The sequence below is a fragment of the Mugil cephalus genome, chromosome 17 (genome assembly GCF_022458985.1).
Source record: "Mugil cephalus isolate CIBA_MC_2020 chromosome 17, CIBA_Mcephalus_1.1, whole genome shotgun sequence".
Taxonomy (NCBI): domain Eukaryota; kingdom Metazoa; phylum Chordata; class Actinopteri; order Mugiliformes; family Mugilidae; genus Mugil; species Mugil cephalus.
Genome location: NC_061786.1, coordinates 16201538 through 16221026, shown reverse-complemented (window position 1 = coordinate 16221026; position 19489 = coordinate 16201538). Strand labels below are relative to the sequence as shown.

The following is a 19489-nucleotide window of genomic DNA, read 5'->3' as shown; positions in this document are numbered from 1 at the left end:
TCCACATTTCTCCAAAATGAGATAAGATGAGAAGATGAGATCCTTGACCTCTTTGACATGTGCCGAATGCAATGGGTAGAAGCTGAAACTGTCTTAAGGTAAATGAATGCAAAGCAATCAATGCTATCTCAAGCAGTTACTTTCATTACTGATTAATCCCACAGTTAGACAATTGACTTATGTATTTATTGTTTTTAATTTTTTTCGTTCTTTCCAGTCTGCTGTTGCAAGTGTCCTGCACTTTGCTGTTGTTTGTTGGTTTGTTCGGTGAGCAGTACCGGCAAAAAGGACAAAAGCAAGATCGCCAAACTTATCCGAAAGGCTGGGTACGTGATCGGCAGGGAGTTGGAGACATTTATCTCAGTGAGCGACTGCCCTCCATCGTGGACAATCCATCACATCCACTACATCAAATATTAGAGGGACAGTGGAGCTCATTCTCCAACAGATGCAGCTCCACTCCCACAGTGAATGCTACCGGACTTTTTCCTAGCATGCTCTATCCAGCTGTTAACAACTGTAATATATAACTCCATGTTATTTATGTTAATGAACACTATTGCACCTTACTATGATTCCTATGTATAATGTATAAACTTCTTCCCTGTTTCTTACTTATACTAATTCAGTACTTTTTTTTTTTTGGCTTACGCTGTTTTTTTTTTTTATTATTATTATTTTAATATTTTAATCTACTAGGTTTTACCTATATTTTATTTATTTTTATTATTAATTTTTATTTATTTATTTATTTATTGACAAAGTTGATAGTTAGGGCTGGACTTAACCATCCCTTAGTTATGCTGCTATAGGCCTAGGCTGCCAGGGGACCATGCACTGAGCACATGTCCTCTACTATCTTCTCTCTGGCACCAAGTTCCTAATTTGTACTTTCTCTTCTTAGGCACTGAACTGCTGTCCTCTAGTCTTATTACAATTTCTGTCTTATTACTAACTGCTGCATCGCCTTCAGGCTTACTCTGGAGGATTTAGGCCATTTTTTGTAAATCGTCTCACTTTGTATTGTTATTGACACTATATAAATAAAATTCAATTTAAATTGAATTATGGATGACACCCTAGATAGAGCACAATGCAATATTATGTATCTCTAACGTCTCTTTCAAGTCTGGGTCAACAAACAACTTGCACCACCATATGTATAACATCAATACCCAACAATAAGTAACAGTGTCAGATGTCAAAAAATAATGGACGGACTTCAGCACTAATGAGGGTGACATTTGCCAAAGGATAAGAAAGAGAGGTAGTAGAAATTTCTCATTTATTTTGATATATATATTTTTTTGTGTCATCAAAATGTTCCTGTGTTAAATAAATAAAGTATCTAATCTAATCTAATATGACACCACATTGTGGGATGTTCAAAAAGCCATAAATACCAGTTCTAAAGAAAAAATAATATAGACATGGCGTCACATCCGTTCCATATATCCGCTTTCTGATTGGACGGTGTGTGCTTACGTAGCAACAGTCCCGGAAGATGTCAATCGGGCCAGTCCTAAAAAACTTCCGCCTTAACTTGTAAAGAAAACATAGCAGCTAAAAGGCAACCGACGGCGTAACCAGCTCATTTAAGAAGTCAAACCGAAGGTAGATGCGAGTACACATTGGACACACACATACATTAACGTACACATATCTCCTTAAGCAGCTTGTTGACGTGTTTTAGCCCGTCTCCAAATCCAAATGTACTAGCGCTAGCACGCAAGCTACGCTATTCCCTGCTAGCAATTCGCTACCATCGATTAGCTCGACCACAGGCCTCAAATGGACATCTTTACGGCTAGATCTCGATAAATATGTCACCTCGGCCAACCGTCGCTGCTCTAACAATGATTTTTAGGAGCCTATTGCTTAAAATCAGACAGCTAACCCCATCTAATGCTCCATCGGCTACTTAGTTAGCCACGTCCAGATAGCCGTGTAGCAGTTACCTGAGGCTGCATCTAGTTCGCTAGTGTTCTAGTCAGTTAAACCCCTCACTAAACCAGCCATCGCTATTTAGTTGATTAGTAGTAACCTCGGTCTTCTTAATGTCCTAAATATTTGGTAAAATACTCGATGAGTGTGGGTGGGTTATCTAAATGATATTCAGCTATGAACAAAGTTACAGTTCCAAGCATTTTTTTGGTCATTGTCTTCTTCCCCTGGATTTATCCCAGTGTAAATCAAGGCTTACGGGAAAGAAGAGGGAGGGCTTCTATTTATAACGGGACCTTCTTGTTTCAAAAACGTACACGACGTGGTTAATCTAGAGTTTGATCTCGTAAGACTTGCTGTCATCACCAAGGCAACATGTAACTGCCACTCCCGTCCAGGTTAAACATCAAGCTGTGGTATGTCGTACTGTTGACATAGCCCGTTTACTGGTGCGTATGTCGTTACACACTGGTAATGCCGATTTTGACACTCCGGCGTGTTGTTATCACCATATCAGTAGATGTGAGCCGATACTGAATGAGATTAGTTCCTACATGTATTATCTGTAAAATCTGTACATGCCGACACTGTTCTTCTTTGTCCCAGTGTCAATCACCTGCTAGCTGCTTGGAACTCCGTGTGGCTGCATGAATGTCACCAAAGTTTTTTTTTTTTGTGTGTGATTCTCTCACATTATTGGAAAGGCAACTATATTGTCCTGTCTAAAAGTTATCTTTGTTTGTTTTTTTTCAGCCCCTTGACACTCTGGAGCTTGTGTGGTTTTCGGACTGTGTGCGAGTGTGAGTGAGTGAGTGGGTGAGTGTATGTGTGGGAGTGCGTGAGCTACAGGTTTCCTCCTCACCGTTTCAACAAGAGCCGCTCCTCCCTGGAGGATGACAATGGAGGAGATGAAGAATGAAGCGGAGACAAACTCCATGGTATCCATGACGCTGTACGCCGTGATGTATCCAGTTTTCAATGAGGTAACAACACTTAATGTTGACAAAATAAGCTTCTGTGTTCCTTGAGGGTGGAGTCGGTCATTCCTGAGAAAAGCGTATGATATTTGATCTCGATAAATAGCTACAGAACTGGATCCTTGGAGACACATTGGCAAGACAAAGATGGCCATGACTGGCACACTAACAGCAGACAGCGATGCTCACAACTGTCCTGCTAGTACAGACCACACCTCAACAACAGCATATCTTAATTCTATTAAATCAGAGCAACTTTCACACCTGTCTTCAAGTTTTCCGTCCTCAGATGTTTCTCTACTGCTATAAGGCCTTTCACACTGGCCACGCTATTACATACTATACTACTACTATATATTGTTTATTTACAATAACACTACCATCATATCATCAGGACTACTGCTCTCATCCTGCCACTGCACCTATGTATCTTGTGTTTTCTAAGTGTCCTTGTCCTATTCTGTGTTTTTACCTTTGCCTTTATTTTTAATACCTCAGTATTTTATTCTATTGTATTTTATTGTACCCAAATACCGGACTGCTGTGACAACCTAATTTCCCTTCGGGGATGAATAAAGGAATTTATCTATCTAAATCCCAGGCCGTCACCTCTGCGTCTTTGAGGTTAGCGTGTCAGCACAAGCCAGATTTCCTCCTTTTCTAAATTCTTTCTTGCCCACGGTGCCCTCTCCTCACCCCTCCTCTTCTCCTTCCCACTCAAAGGGAGCGGACACTTCATCTAGCGCAACTTGCTTTTCTTTTTCGTCACATTTTCTATCGGGGATATTAATTACATTGTATCACAATGGGTAATAGGGTGAGGATTAGATGAGATGAGTTCGTTGACAGGAACAAGGAAATTTCTCAGTCACAGAGAAAACAGATTCCAACTGCAGTTTATTGAAACCTGATCTTTATGAAAGACTATTGTGTTCAACGGGACATTATTAATAAATTCCACTGTATTATTTTATTACTGTTGTTGGCATTGATTCATATATGTCTTTTATTCTGTTCTTTCCCCACTTCAGCTGGAAAGGATTAATCTGTCAGCAGCTCAGACACTCAGAGCGGCATTCAAAAAGGTATGATCCAAACCACAACACGTAATTACCGCTCCGTCACGTCAACCTTCCTGTAATCTTTGATTCGAGACAATGATTTGATTAAGTGGCGTGGAGAATGAAGCTGTTTCTGTACTTTTTGTGATCGCTCCCTTCCTTCAGTGTGTGTGTGTACCTTACCATGGCTGGGATTGCAGTTCCGTTTGGAGCAGCTTCCAGTGTCAGGATGGCACCTTGTCTTACCTGTGTTATCGAGGTCATACACCGCCCGGCCCGAAACAAAACTGTGCCAGTATACGTTCTCAAACATTTAATTAATTTCCAAAATGATAAACCAAATGACATCATAGCAGTCTGAGACCCAGCCACGAACTGATAGTAGCCAATGGAAAATTTCGGGCTCCGCCACAACGTGTTGTTCATACAGTTTGCTCTTCATTAAAATGAAGCGCCTCATTCTTTCTAAATCAAACAAATTAACTTGGCAGTTATTAATAGAACATCAGAGGTGCTGATATTCAGGCCAGCAAAAAAACAACTCCTGCTGCCTGGCACATACCCTGCTCTGATTGCAGCGGAGTAATAAAAGCACAGGTGGAGCAGTTGTGTTCACAGCGTGTGCAGATTAAATATCAGTGAAGGATGGAGAGGCAGCTTTGTCGCCGGACAGCCCAGAGGGAGATGTGATCGCCTTACAGCTGTTTAACTACAACATTCGGGCTTCTTTTGTTCTGTTGTCTCTCAGATTAGTTTCTCCTCTGTCCCCGGCTGCTTCCCAGCTGGTGCAGCTCGAGGTTGAATTATTCATCTTTTTGTGAGTTCACCTGAGCTGCTCACACCGTGTATGAGCTGTAGTTTATTTTAATTTTTGAGTACGAGTTGCTTCCTTTTCCTCGTCGCCCTGCATGCATGAACGCATCTTTTTCTTCTCCAGGCGGAGAGGGAGAACCCGGGCCTTACTCAGGACATCATAATGAAGATCTTGGAAAAAAAGAACGTCCAGATCGACTTCACCGAATCCCTACTGCGCATGGCCGCGGACGATGTGGAAGGTGAGGTCACGAGGGTAGTCGCACGATAGCGAAAGAAGTGTCTCGTAAGTCAAACTGGCGTTTCTTCACACAAGACGCAAGAGAAGCCTGGAAGGTTTGTCAGGATGTTTATAGGTCTTCGGATACAGTGGCCTTAACACAGGAACACCGTTACGCAAAAACCCCTTTCCCATGACGATTTCTCAACACATCTGAGATACCTGGGCGAAGTGTCTGAAATGGTGTAATAATGTTTAGTTTTTTTTTTCCCCTGCAGAGTTTATGATCGATCGGCCTGAGCAGGAGTTCCAGGACCTAAACGAGAAGGCCAGAGCTCTGAAACACATCCTCAGCAAAATCCCAGACGAGATCAACGACAGAGTACGCTTCCTACAAACTATCAAGTGAGTGCGAGCAGCTAGCTAGCGAGCGCGCGCGCGCGCACGCGAGACCAGGTGCGCATTTTACAGTCAAATGTGCTGCTGCTATTCCTCATTCCACCCATCCCTCTTTTCACGACGGCACATTCGATGTGGTGCGAGGAGTATGGCGTGTCAAACCTTAGAGACTGGTCGTTACTCTACGGAAGAGGATTAGGGCCACTGGGAGGGGGAAAAAACTGAGCTCTGACTTTAAACTCAGAACTTACTTTTTTTACTCTGATCCGGTGTTTTCCAGTCCTGGTCCTCGGGAAACACTGCCCTGCATGTTTTAGATGTTTCCTGCTCCAACACACCTGATTCAAATGATCAGCTCGTTAACAGGCCACTGCAGAGCTTGTCAACGAGCTCATCATTTGAATCAGGTGCGGTGGAGGAGGAAAACATTTAAAACACGCAGGGCAGTGTTCCCCGAGGACCAGGATTAGGAAACACTGCTCTAATCATACAATGTGAAATAAGTGGTTCTTCAACAATGAAAACTGATGGACAGTTTGTTTTAACCAAATATTTACTCAAAGTCAGTTTGATCTCATATAAACTGCAAACACTTAACTACATATTAAATTGGTTTATTAAACACTCCAGGAGCAGGGCCAGTGAACACAGGGTGTGATGAAGGCCTCTGATACTCCTAATTATGATCGCTCCACATGCCAAACGAGTGATCAAACGAGTAATTACAGCATGTTGGTTTTTGTTTCTTCACCTCCTGTTCTCACAAGTGCTTATGTGTCATGTTGTGGCAGCAGACGTCCCATTGTTGACACACCTAACCTTGGGCTCAACATTGTTTTGTTCACCAGCCACTGTAGCTAGTTGTTTTCCAAAGGTTTTAGCTGCAGTTTTGTTGATAGAAAATTATGGGTTTGATTCCTGCCTTTCTTCCCAAAAATATTTAAAAAAAAAAAAAAAAAAAAAGATTTACAAACTTTTTAAATGTAAATAAGTATTCAGCTCTGCTAAGTTTCTGCGTAGGCTTAAAGCTCCTATTACATGAAAATATGCAGTCTATACTAATGAAAAGGGTCGCTTCGCATATTAAAAGCCTGCTTAGAGCACGGCTTACAACTAAATTATTCAATAATGTCACTCAAAATAATGATTCAGAGATTTTATTCGTGCAAAATTAGCTTCCTAGTTATTGTTATAACTATTGTTGTTATAAGTATTGTTATATATTCGGAAAATACACCATTTTCCTTGTTATTAAGTGAGTTAAATTTGAGGGTTGTTGGTTTCCAGGGGCGACTGTGTCTACCTCGTTGCCAGGGGCAGCGGAGATCAATCGAGAAATAATCGCTGTTGAATGTTGGCGATCACTTCGCCGCTTCACAACCGTGTTCGCGGTTGTGAAGCGCCGTTGTCTCATTTTCATTACAATTTAAAAAAAAATTAGCCAGAGTGGCTGTGTTAACTGCCACTAGCATGTTGGTAACTGCCAACCACTAAATATTTGTGTGGTGGCTTATGCCAACATGTGACTGACATGTGCTCTAGCCTTTTCTTCATATAAGTATTTGATTTACATGTGCCATAGATTAAAAACAAACCCCTGTAGTAAAAGTATTCTCACCGCCGCTTCCCTTTGTCCACAGAGACATAGCCAGCGCCATAAAAGAGCTCCTGGACACGGTCAACAATGTCATTAAGAAATATCAGTACCAGAATCGCAGAGTGAGTAACGAATTCATTTGCACAACTGGAACTGTCCCACATCTCCTCCTGGTTTCTAACTGGTTTTGTCTGTTTTGTCTTTCTTTGCCCTCCAAGGCCCTCGAGCATCAGAAAAAGGAGTTTGTGAAATACTCCAAAAGCTTCAGCGACACCCTCAAAACGTACTTCAAAGACGGAAAGTGAGTGGTTGCGCCTTGTCTCATTATTTATGTAATTTCTTTTCTTTTGGGAGATGAATTACACTCAAATCAACAGTAGGACGGCACAAAACGGGTAGATGTAAAACGCGCACTGGACCATTTACACCGCGGGTGCCCAAATTGTTCCCATTGGAGGGCCAAAGCTGAACCCGGGGCGACGATCGTGGGCCAAAATTTGAAGACGGACATGGAACATTAATATTCCTTCGGCCTATATTGTACCTGTCGTGGTATACCGGTATTGACAATAATCGTGCCATTAAAACATTACATTTCACATATGATAATAGTCCTGTCTGTCTGCCCATGGGCCACCAATTACATTTGCCCCCTGCCTTGCCCACTGTATAAATATTATTTCCCACAGCGCTCAGGATCAGCGCTCCCTCGTTGCTCTTGCTCTCGTTAAATACTATTTATTTATTGGTGCATTTCCCCTCCTGACCAGAGAATAGCATTGTGATGCACTGATCATAGGGTGGTGCTGTTGAACTCCTGACAGCTCAAGTTCCAAAGAAATGACAAAGCAATGAGCTTTGTTTACCAAGGTCAATTCCACAGTGTATGTTGTGTAATTGGGCATGTTTTATCCTGTTTATTGCACTAAAAGGCCACGTACAATACTGATTTAATTTCAGCCTTGTGTTGTCCCTTGTTGCTTCATTGCACTAAATTCCTTTGTATTTGTATAATTTCCCATGTCTATGTCAGAGTGCTTGAATTATTTTTCTCGTTTAAAGAAGCCAGATCTATCTATCTACTTCAAATACAAACACATTTAGCACAATAGACAAGACCGTGCTTTTCTGTATGTGAATACTGTGCCATTATCTTCACTCCATTCCTAATTAGGCAATGTATGCGCTGTCTTTGTGTGAGGAACCTGTTGAATCTCTGTAGAGCAGGAATGTTTGCCGGTGACTCTGAGGTCGTTCGGCAACAAAGCCTGTCACTTTGAGTGCCCCGGCAGGTCTGAAAAGCAGCTGCGCTACGACTCCTTCTCCGCTCGTGGTTTTACGACCCTGCTGACACCGCGTCTCTTCTTTGTCCCCAGGGCGATAAACGTCTTCATCAGTGCAAACCGGCTCATCCATCAAACCAACCTCATACTCCAGACCTTCAAAACCGTGGCCTAGCCCCGACCCTTCCTCCCTCCAGAGACCACGGAGAGTCCCCCCCCGCCCCCCTCCCCTCCCCCGTGTCCTCCGGGGAGCCGACTGCTCGAACGCAGGTGGAAGCTTGACGAGCGCCTCACCCATATATGTAAATTAGAGTTGATTTTAGGGTTGGGGACCATTTCGTTGGAGTCGAGATTCTAGATTCCAGTTCAAGAGACTGAAAAGTGCCATTTGTTTTTTTTTTTGTTTTTTTTGTTTTTTGTTTGTTTTGTTTTTTTTGTTTTGTTTTCAATGAGGATTTTCCAGTCTTGAAGTGGAACTGAATGGGCCCAAAGTCTTGGTTAATTGATTTTATTTGGACAGTTTTAATTTATAACCCTGGTCTTGTTGGGAGGCGGTGAGGCGAGGCGTTTATTAAAGACTAATTGCCATTTTTGTAATATATTCATGTCGATCATTTTACTTTTAGCTTTTCAGTCACGGCTACGCGCCCGAGACCACATCCAGTAGGGACGAGTCTCGACTGTTTTTCCTCTTCTCGCCTCCTATTCGTGTCATTTTGCCATTGTCTGTATGTGCAGGATTGACAAAAAAAAAAAAAAAATGCCTGAGTGCGAGTGCAAGTGAAGGCGCCGCGAGGAGAGGGAGCGGCACTCAACGCGATAGAGGCAGACGCATATTTCGTTTTCTCTTGATTATCAGAAGACAAGAAAGCCAAATGACTTCCAGCGCAAGCGTGCGCTTTACCAAGTCCTGTAACATTCCCTCCTCTCAGACAGAGTATAATGAAGCGGAGCCAGTCCCTGCTGTTGGGGGATGTAGAGAGAGAAATGAAACTTCTGTATTTAACTGATATCTGGTTGCAAATGTTCAATAAATAGTTTCCAAATGATGATGCTTTTTTTTTTTTAAGATTTGTCCGAGTCCAATGTGTGAGGGGAAGGTTTTGGACATGGTGAAATGTATCTGTGCAGCGGCCCATTTACTTCTCTGTTCTTTGGCTTTCCAGAGCCTGTAAAAATATATGTCCCTGACTACTTTTCAGATCTGTTGGCACAGTCCATCGCACAAAAGCCCGTCACCTGACTTTAAATTAATTTTACAATGTAGACACTATTAAAGGCTATGATTCAAACTAATGCTGCTAATCTCCATGCTCAACGGTCACTTTTTGCCACTCAGTGGCCGTAACCATGGAGACGCTGGTTACGGCCGCTTGCTATGACGTCACGTGCAAAACCTGGTAACAGTTTACATCATAGACATAATAAAGTAAGTAAACGCCGCATCGACCGCTACTACGCTGACGAGCCGTGGGGCAGCCATCTTGGACCGGTCACCCGCTCCACTCAGTGTGATCTGTTTGGCAGGCGCAGTGAAGTGTCAGCGCATTTAATCAATTATAGCTCGCTGAATATTTAACTGATTTTCACGTTTGTTTGTTTTTTTTTTGTTTGTTTTTGGGTTTTTTTTGGCTGCAAACGTCATACATGTAGCTATGATACTGACACTAATTATAATAATGTTCAATCTTGTGAAAAGTAATTTACCGAGCCCTGTTTTGAACAGTGCGCCGATTTTGACAGGAATACGCCACACAGTGCTCTGGCATCTTAATGCTTTGTGGGTTTACGGATAGGATGACCGGTCCAAGATGGCGGGCGCATTTCTCGCGCCTCCGCAGCCAGTGCGGCGTCTACTCTTTATTATGTCTATGGTTTACATGTCCTTGAAAGTCTGAGTAGACCTGGCAATGTAAACCTAATGACACACGCAGGCTTAAATGGCTGCCAAGTCTCCAGTCCTGTGGCTTTTTTGATTTTAATTGCCTGTGTATGATGAGTATACTCTAACTGGAACAGGATACTGAGTCACTTGGAAAGCAGACGTTTTGGCATTACCCGCCATATTTTGGTATTTAGGTTTCCATTAGGAGAGGGATTGGTTTCGGTTTTTCTGGAAGTGACTGCAGCAGCAGAAATGGCAGCAGAGGGTGTGAACGGGTTTTCCTTTTATCAACTTTGGCCATAAATAAATATAAAAACATAAAACAGGATGTGTTAGCATTTAGGCATTGCTACAGCACACATTTGCTATTTACTGGCATCTTTTCTGGTCTGCCGGGTCATTTTCTCCATAATGCTCTTATCTGCTGATATATATTTATATATCAAAAATAATTTTTTGTTCGTTTTTGCCTTTTGTGCTGTTTTTGTTTTGTTTTGCTTTTGCTGGACTTTATGTTTTTGGCAGTGTCATCGGGCGTGGAGTTCAGTGGAGCGACTGTTGTGTCCGGTGGTGTGTTCCAGAGATCAGCTGCTAGCGCTGTCCGTGTCCCCTGAGTTGCTCAGAGTGAGGCCCCCCTGAACTTCAAGAGAAGTGCTGGGGATGCCAGGCTAGAGGTGGAGGTGGAGGAGCAGAGGAGGTGGTTCGGGTCGGCGGTGCCGTCTGTCCTCGTGGGGAGCTTGAGGTCTTTGGCGGGGGAATAGATGGACTGTGTGCACTTGATGGGACCCAGAGGGAGTGTGCCATGAGAAGTGCTTTGGAGACCAGAGCTCATAGGACCTACGTCTGTGCCCGGCTTCGGGGCTCAACAGGCAAACATACTCGGTGGGCATGTCCCTCCCTCAGCGACAAGGAGACAAGGAAAAAAAGTACATTTTCTTTTTGAGTGTAGAAACACAAAACACCATGAAACAGACATACAGGAGGGATTTTTATCAATTAATTTAATTATTTAAGAATAACCCAGCAACCCAGTCTTATTGTTGTCAATAAAACCATACCAAAAACAACAAAACAAAATTAGTCCCCTGAGCTGCCCAGTAGAAAGTAGGCTTCCTGCATAAAAAAACTGACATGTCATCTCCATCTTCTAAGACACAATTAGAACCGGACAGAGTACACTTAAGCTCCCAATTCACAAGCAATTATAATCCATCCCATCTGAACACGCTCATCAAATATTTATAGTGTCGGTGGAAAACGTAAGAGGGCCCTTGGATTCCGTGATCTCTGGAGTAGCTGTGGATCTTGTGCATCACTCCTCCTTGCAGTGGCGCTTCAGCTCGGCCACACTATGGACAATACGTTAGGAAGTCTATGGTAAGTGGCTCATGGTGCATTATACATTCTGCCTTTGAAGTCACTTTGGCATGTTTACATAGCAACAATTCAAATACACAGCGTCTGCTTCATAGTCACGTGTTGAAGATACACCTCCACAGGAATGTCGTTAACACATTAAAAGCTTCCAAATGGAAACACGATTCAAAAGGTGCAAATCCCTTGGCAAAACATGTAAAGTATAGAAAATATTTTAACAATGGGTACAATCTGTGCAAATGAATATCTTGGCTCATCGAGGGCTTTACTTCGTTGTTCACTGCAATTGTATTAGTTCTATTCTATTTTCTATGAAAACCTAGAAAAACACCCAAGCCCTCAATCCTGATGATTTAGAAACCCAACAAACTTTGTACCACTATGTAATCAGCAAGTTGCTCATTATTTTGGGTGCAAATTACTTTGGTAAAATACCTGCGAAAAACAATCACTTCAAATAAGGCTGTGTTTACCAAGAAAGGTGCAAATTAACCCCTCCCCTCTCTTCACAATATTTTATGTGGAAATTCTCAAATGAGTACAGTAGTTCCACCTGAAATCGGCATCTTCAGCATCGGCTGTGATTTGCTAACATTTATTAACTAGCAGTAAATGCAAATCACAGCCGATGCTGAATCTGCCTCACCTTGTAAACATTTACTGGCCAAACATTTGCATTTCTAGCAGACTTCAACACAAAGCACTGCTCTGTATGTTTGTACACAGTCGATGAGTCCAAATGTGACAGCTGAACAAGATCCTTCCCTTGGGATGAGGTGACTAAGGTCACTTCTAACTGTACCTGTAATTGTCAAAAACTGAGCTGCACTGTTTTCAAAGTAGAGAAAACACAGAGCACAAAGGCAAAGAGGAAATCATAAATATCCCTTTTGCTGAGGAGTGCATAGTCACTGTCAGACATATTCAAAGTGTGTCCATCTCATCGTCTGTTCCAACCATCCATCAACTGTTGCTCAGCATCCCCACTCTTTTCAGAGCCTTGTCCACATTGAGAATCAGTTTTTTACTGAAGTCCCACAGTCGTTTGTCCTCGTGAAGTTGCTCCTTCGTTAATGAACCCTGGAGGGCAACACGGACGTGAATTATCCGACAAAGTTGTGGTGAGACAAAGTTGCGCTGTCCATAATTCTTGAGCATCTCATGCACAGAGGTCTGCTCTATCATCCTGTGAAGCACATAGACATAGGTCACTTAAACGTTTGGATTCTGCTGTGTAACAATTTGTTGAGACGATGTGTTTCTAAGGTGTAAAGATGAAAAGGAAAAACAGAATAATGGCTTGAATTAAATTATTTTAACAACAAAACCCAGTCTATGCTGTGGTTCCTATAGTATAGTATATACACTGATCAGGCATAACATTATCACCACCTTCTTAATATTAAGTAGGTCTCCCTTGTGCCTTCAAAAGTGGGCACAGGATGTTAGTGAGGGTCATTGGGTCCTACGGGTTGAGTTGAGGGGCCTCAGTGGATCATCCCACAGATACTTAATCAGTTTGGGATCTAGTGAATTTAGAGGCCAGGTCAACACCTTGTGCCGTTTTTCATGTTTTTTCAGTTGTTCCCAAGTCTTTTTTGTGTGTGTGCTTGTGTCAGGATGCATCCTGCTAGGGATGGCTGCTGCCATCAAGGAGGGTCATTGCTAAGGGGTGGAGATGTCTGGTCTGGTCTAGGTGGGTGGTACATGTCTAAGTAACACACACAGACCCAGACGAACATTGAATTGTCACAAGATGGTTGATGTTATTTACTTTCATGTTGTGGCTGATCAGTGTATATAACTGCCTATAGGTCTAATAGATAGAGAGTGGCATGTCTCTAGTGTGTTCCCTCACTTCAATTTAATGAAATAATAATCTAATCTTTCAGTAAATTTAATTCTGTTATGTGAAGTCATACAATTACATAGACAATGATGCACTTTAAGTGGGCACATTTCTCAGGTTTTTATGGGTTTTAAAAACAATTAATCTTAAAGCAAAATATATTATAGATTCAACAGAGTGAGTCTGACCAATGTAACGTACTTTGGCTTAACTATCATCTTGTACGGGTGGTAAATATTTCTTTGTGGTTCCTCCCTGTAGATGTGCTCCAGAATGTTGACTCCCGGCACACCTTTCCACTGAGGCAGGTTAAATGTCCTTTGTGGCTCAAAGTGTTTCTTGGGGAAGATGTGGTTCTCAATCTGGAACACCCCCGCCTACAGAATGTGAATAGTACATGTAAGATGGAAAGAGAATATAAATATCTTGAATTTTGAACATTAATATCAAATGTATTTGTGTACTGAGAGTACCATACATTTGGATTCTGCTGCTCTAGCGTCTTCATCAAAGACATCAGGTCATTGTGCTTGTATGGCATTATGATCTCATCTATGTCGTTCAGCAGGACGTAGCGCGAACGCTCCATGGATCTGTAAATGCACTCGTTCAGGGTGGTTAACTGGCCATAGTAGTGCAAGTCCCCCCCATACTGTGAGACGTGCCAGCCAGGAGATGGTTTTAGATGCTTGTCGATGGGCCAGGGAACCATTTCCACGAAGCCCTCCTCGCTGTAACTCTGCAACAGGCGATCGAGCTCTGAGCCGCAGCTCGTGTTGTAGATGACCACTCTGTTGACACCCAGCAACCTGGAGAAAAGGGGGGTAAAGGTTTTTCATGCAGCTCTGGTGGTATTTGTTTTCAGCTAACTACAATGATAGCTGTAGCTGCTTTCACAATTTCAGGTCTGGTTGCTCAGAGTGTAGTTGTCATTTTGCTTTACTATTCCGTTGCACATTGCAAACTTTAACGTAGCATAATAAACAGTACAGTTCACGTTAGCTTGCGCTAGCTATCATATTATATTTGTCATATCATTTCACTAGCAAGATTAGGAGAACACAAAGGAGGCAGAAGTAGGAGGAAAGTAACAAATCACTAAAACAAAAGAAGAATGTGGAGTTGTCGTTATTTTTATGTCTTATGGTGTGATTCTGTTACTAGTCTAGCACCTTGATACTGAATTGGGCTGAACGTGATTTTTAAATATCGTAATGCAATGAGATAACCCAGTGTATAGGTTATTTTAAATCCATTGGGTTGGCTCAAATGAGCAACTCAGGATTCTGGGTTACATGGGTTAGCCCAAGCATTTGGGTCAAAATAACCCATGCACATGCACATGTTCTGTTGGGAGTTTCTTTAGTTCGCAGTTTTTAGTGCACGTCGTTCGACTTACTCCATTTTGGAATGTAACAGAAACTCATGCAAAACACAGGAACACTGAAATAAATACACCCTTTACAAAGTTGACATTATTTTAGAAAGAAGCTGATTTGAATCAGACAGTTTGGTTTGTGTCATTGTTGCTGTGCTGACCTGTACATTTCCAGAGTCTGTGCGAACTGAAGCACATTGTTGTAGTCCCCAAACAAGTTTGAGACACAGACTGTGACGTTGAACTGCAGCTTTTTCTCGTTCTTGTTTCTTATGGGAAGCCAGGTATGTTTAGTTGTAGCATCCTTCTCTGGTTGAGTGACAAGAGTGACATATGAGGCGTCACAGTTTTGAGGAATCCGACACAGGACATCCGTCGTGGTGTAGGGAAAACCAAAGTTGTCTGAGTGCTGTAAAATTTTCGACGGAGTGGTTTCCTTACATAACCGGTCTGCAGAGCAGAAGAAGCAGTGAAGTGGTTGGATGGAGTCCCTCTTAAATATCCCAATGATGCGTACGTCAAAACCCTTCTCTCTCTGGTCCATGAAGGCTGACACCAGCAAGTGCTTCGTATTTTTGAGTGGAGTGATGGTGTCCTTAGTGACTGGGGGGGAAGTGGCTGGAGGCCGACGTGGTGGTGGGACAGACCAATTAGTCCTGGGTAACTTGAAGATGATGATGAGCAAAGTAACAAAAAGGAGGATGAAAAGGATCTTCCCTTTGAATTCCTTTATCCTATCCATTCAGTTCAGAGTCCCAACCTGAGAATACGTTTAGAATAACAGAGAAGTTACGCATTAGCTAAAGCACAAAGATGGGTTATGTGCAGTGTCCTTAAAAGTCAGAAAGTCAGACATGTGTGTTCCAAAAAATGCATCTGTAGTTTTTAAATCGGCAGCACATTTAGAAATCTGATGGAAAGGACATTTTCTGCAGCAGATTAGAGGTTTCACAACCTGCAGCAAATAATTCAGGTCCTGTCCTATTCTGGACAGATTAGAATGAACAGGGACGTATTTCTTAGCATATGCTGAAATGGTAAAAACAAAATATTCTCTAGAACTGGTTCACACAGGTTTAGTCACTGGGAAACTGAATCGCCAATCTGCGCTGCATCTACCACTTTTTGAAACATGATGTATTTTAGATGCATCTCGTTTACATGGAATGAATTAAGATAAAAGGTTGTGGTGTGTGTTTAGGGGCCATCTATTATCATTTAACTAAAATACAATTTCATATAAATAGACTATATATACACACTACCGGTCAAACGTTTTAGAACACCCTAATCTTTCCAGTTATTTATTGCAATTTAAGACATGCAAGCCCAATGAATAGCTTCAAATGGTACAAAGCCAGAGGTTAAGAAAAAGGTTTGGTTACCCAAAACTGAAAAATAATGTACATTTCGGAATTATACAAAGAGGTCTTTTTTCAGGCCTTTAACAATTTAAAGCTGTTCTGCAGCAATGAAGGTTGAATCAGCCTTGAAAGCTTGTGCTACTAAGTTCTACAAGTGTTCCAACTTTTCTGGATTACTTACAACCCCCTCTGTCTGCATAAAAACATTGGTGGAACACACTGTGGTACCAGACTCTCGTGAGCATGAGGTGAAAAGCATTGTACTGCAGAACGTAGTGTGTTGCTGGTAGGGTAAAAGCAGCTCAGACAGATAAGAAGGCCTATGGCCGTTAAGACGGGTAAAAACTAAAATCAATCAATACTGAAATGCAGAGGGAGCCAATGCACTGATTGTGAAACTGGTGTAATGTGAGTTCACTTTCTGGTCCTTGTTAGCACATGTGCAACAGCGTTCTGGAGTAGTTAAAGTTGTGAAATATTCTTTTTGGGGAGGAAACAGGAAATTACAATGATCTTTACAATTACAAATAAAAGCATGCATTATCAGGTCTGGTGCTGAGCAGAGAGAGAAACTCTGGCTGTATTCTTAAAATGATAAAACACTTTTTTGTGGTGTGGTTTCTAACATATGGAATAAAATCACATTGTGATGGTTTAAAACCTTTTAGTTTTGGTAAAATTTTCTCTTGCCTTCCAGACCAATGATTACGCCACAAAGAGGGAAGTTCACAAGTTCCTCTTCTAACAGGTTTTTCTACTTTGAAGTGATGAGTTTCTTGTGACTCTGGCCAGATTTTTACAGTTCAATTATTCACTTTTGTTCTACGGACATTGAACTTTGGCATACTCAGTTTCATTGCAGCTTTTACGTCGTGTGCTCTTGTTACATTTCTGCGAATAGATAGTAGATAATGTTTATTATGAGACGCTTGGAGCAAACAACTTAAACTTTAGGCAAAGAATCTGTGGCAAATTAACGTTAGACATTAGACATGACCTACTCAATGTCTATAGTAAAATTTATCATAGTGAAAGCCAAGATGAGCTGCTCAACTCCAATTAGCACACACAGAGAAACCAAATACAGTTGTCTAGTGTTTTAGTGGTGTAAGTGCAGGACGATGCAGACACACAAGTGCAGTGAGTATAAATGCTTACACCAGCGTAGCCACATCGTCTACATTGCTCTGCATAGATCCCTCGTGGCACTATAAGGGAAGTGAGGTCCACTGGGCATTAATGTCTGCACTGTATTTCAAGGCAAACAGACTACATTTAAAACTGAAATGACCAGCCAGAGATGAGATGTTTCAGTCTAGGCTCTACATTACTATTCTGGAATATTAGTAAGAGTCAATAAAATGCTGTATTTACTAAAAGTACGTAACTATTTACCATTGGGATGATAACTCAACAGGGTGTTCATGCCAAGCTTGCCTGCAGCATCCTGCAGTTTAAATAAAACTTAATCTACAGCAAATACTGTCTAACAGATGACCTTTATGCCAGCGCATTGTCATGGAACACTGGTTCGACTCCTTAGAGCATCCATTTGTACCTGTTGTCAATCATCTACAGATATTTAAGGGTGTGTTTCTTCTAACACACAGACAAGTCAGACTGGATTGTCCACAAGAAAAGAGATTTGACCACAATTGTGTAAATGCATGAGGGTAGATGTTCCGTTATGACTGTAACGTGTACCAATAGGTAGAAAAGTGCAACATAAATTCAAGACCATTTACATACATGTGCCTTTCAGATTCTTCTGCTGCAGCTTGGTCTCAAATTCATGAAACATTCTTTAGACTTCCTCCTGTGCTTTCTCTGACTTTCTGTTCTGAACCACATGTGCAAATGTATGGTATGATAGTTATCATAGTCAGACTGACAACAGTACTGTACTTGGAATTTGCTCTCCTCATTTAAAATCGAATGTGTACACCAAGGGGTCCTGGCTGCAGATCTGCAACAGTGGGATGATTACATCACAAGCTCTGTCACTGAAGACGTGGCTGGAAAAAATCCCAGCTATGGCAGCTGTAAACTCCCGAGCCAGCATGCATTGACTGCTGCCTGACTGCTGACAGTTCAAACAGCCAGTGTTAACTACTGATAAGCTAGCCCACTGAAGGTAAAATTTACACACACGACCATCAACCTTCGAGACGACCAAACAAGTTAAACTTGTTACAACACCATTCAAAGTCCAGTCAGTCAAAAGAAATGTTTAAAAAGCCGTTTGCAACTCTCTAGTTTAACAAAATTTAACATTATGACAGCAGCAGCTCGTGAAACTGAAATTAGAAAAAGGAAAAAAAAAAGTGGCAGTTTTCTCTACATGAGTCCAACTTTTTTTTTCTTTTTCTATTTAAACAAGTCAATTATTTGTGTAAGAAAATTTTCCACGCCGTGGTACAGCCTCAAAAATAAAGCACAGGTGACTGGACTAGTTGGGTTATTTGAAACTTTGTAACAGTCACACCCATGTTTTGTGCTAACAAAATGTCCCCAGTCTGTCTTGCGTTCCATTCACATGGTAGTGACGGTAAATGTATTCAACTCCAAATTCACAAAGCCCTGAAACCTGTTCACCCACACATCTGGTATGCTGGTGTGCTTAAGGTAACATTTTATATTTATATAAACCAATGCTCTTTGGCCAATGCAAGTAGATTTGGAAAGCACACTTTTTCTCAATGAGAAAATCCCCCAAAGTGCATTCAGTCAGTCCTGTACCTGCCATGCTTTGCATGTGCAATGTGTTGTGCAGGAAATAGGGAAAACGGAATATTAAAAGTTGCTTTCAACTGACAGGGTATAAGTATTATATTTTAACAGTATTAAATGTATTTTAATTGGTTACAAATATAGAGTGCATTAGAATATAATTTAAGCCTAAGGGATTTATGACTGACTTAGAATGACTGATGAATGAATGGCACACGGTACAAAGTCATTATTGACGTTATCATTCGGATTCGATGTAATAAATAGAGAACATAATTAAATATATTTTATAAAAAAAAAAAAAAATTATACGTCGCGATCGGGGTGATGTAGAAGGTCTCCAGTATCAGACTTGTTAGCTAATTTTCCTTTATTCCTTTTTTTGCTTAGTATTTTTTATTCCTTTAGTTTTATTATGAATATAGATAGTACGATACGAAATACAAATGAACTCACCCGATGCTGAAAAGTCAGTGCGTTCGCCCAGTTGTTCGACGACTGTTTCCGGGGTCTCTCCTTTATCCTCCCGTTTGCCATCTCAACCCTCTGGCTTTGAATGATTGCTGTGGGTGGGCGTAACCAGCCAGCTGCAGAGGCAGCTTCTGAGAATTT

At 41.6% G+C, this 19489-nt stretch overlaps 2 protein-coding genes across 3 annotated transcripts; one reads left to right on the top strand and one right to left on the bottom strand.

The window, feature by feature from the left end:
* Positions 1-1454: 1454 nt before the first annotated feature.
* On the top strand, positions 1455-9343 carry LOC125023589 (programmed cell death protein 10-B). Its single transcript, XM_047610945.1, has 8 exons — positions 1455-1614; positions 2698-2927; positions 3953-4006; positions 4920-5037; positions 5294-5420; positions 7055-7133; positions 7230-7312; positions 8388-9343. Exons 2-8 carry the CDS (start codon positions 2838-2840, stop codon positions 8467-8469), a joined length of 633 nt encoding a protein of 210 aa, XP_047466901.1. The 5' UTR covers positions 1455-1614; positions 2698-2837; the 3' UTR covers positions 8470-9343.
* Positions 9026-19461, bottom strand: LOC125023588 (beta-1,4-galactosyltransferase galt-1-like). 2 transcript variants are annotated; one of them, XM_047610943.1, is made up of 5 exons: positions 19334-19461; positions 14945-15543; positions 13884-14214; positions 13607-13782; positions 9026-12742 (listed from the first exon to the last, which is right to left on the bottom strand). In XM_047610943.1, the coding sequence occupies exons 2-5, from the start codon at positions 15523-15525 to the stop codon at positions 12520-12522; spliced, it is 1311 nt and encodes a 436-aa protein (XP_047466899.1). In that variant the 5' UTR covers positions 15526-15543; positions 19334-19461; the 3' UTR covers positions 9026-12519. The 2 variants fall into 2 exon arrangements, with proteins under 2 accessions (XP_047466899.1, XP_047466900.1); XM_047610944.1 differs by having other exon boundaries at positions 14945-15439; positions 19334-19385.
* Between the last annotated feature and the right edge of the window lie 28 nt (positions 19462-19489).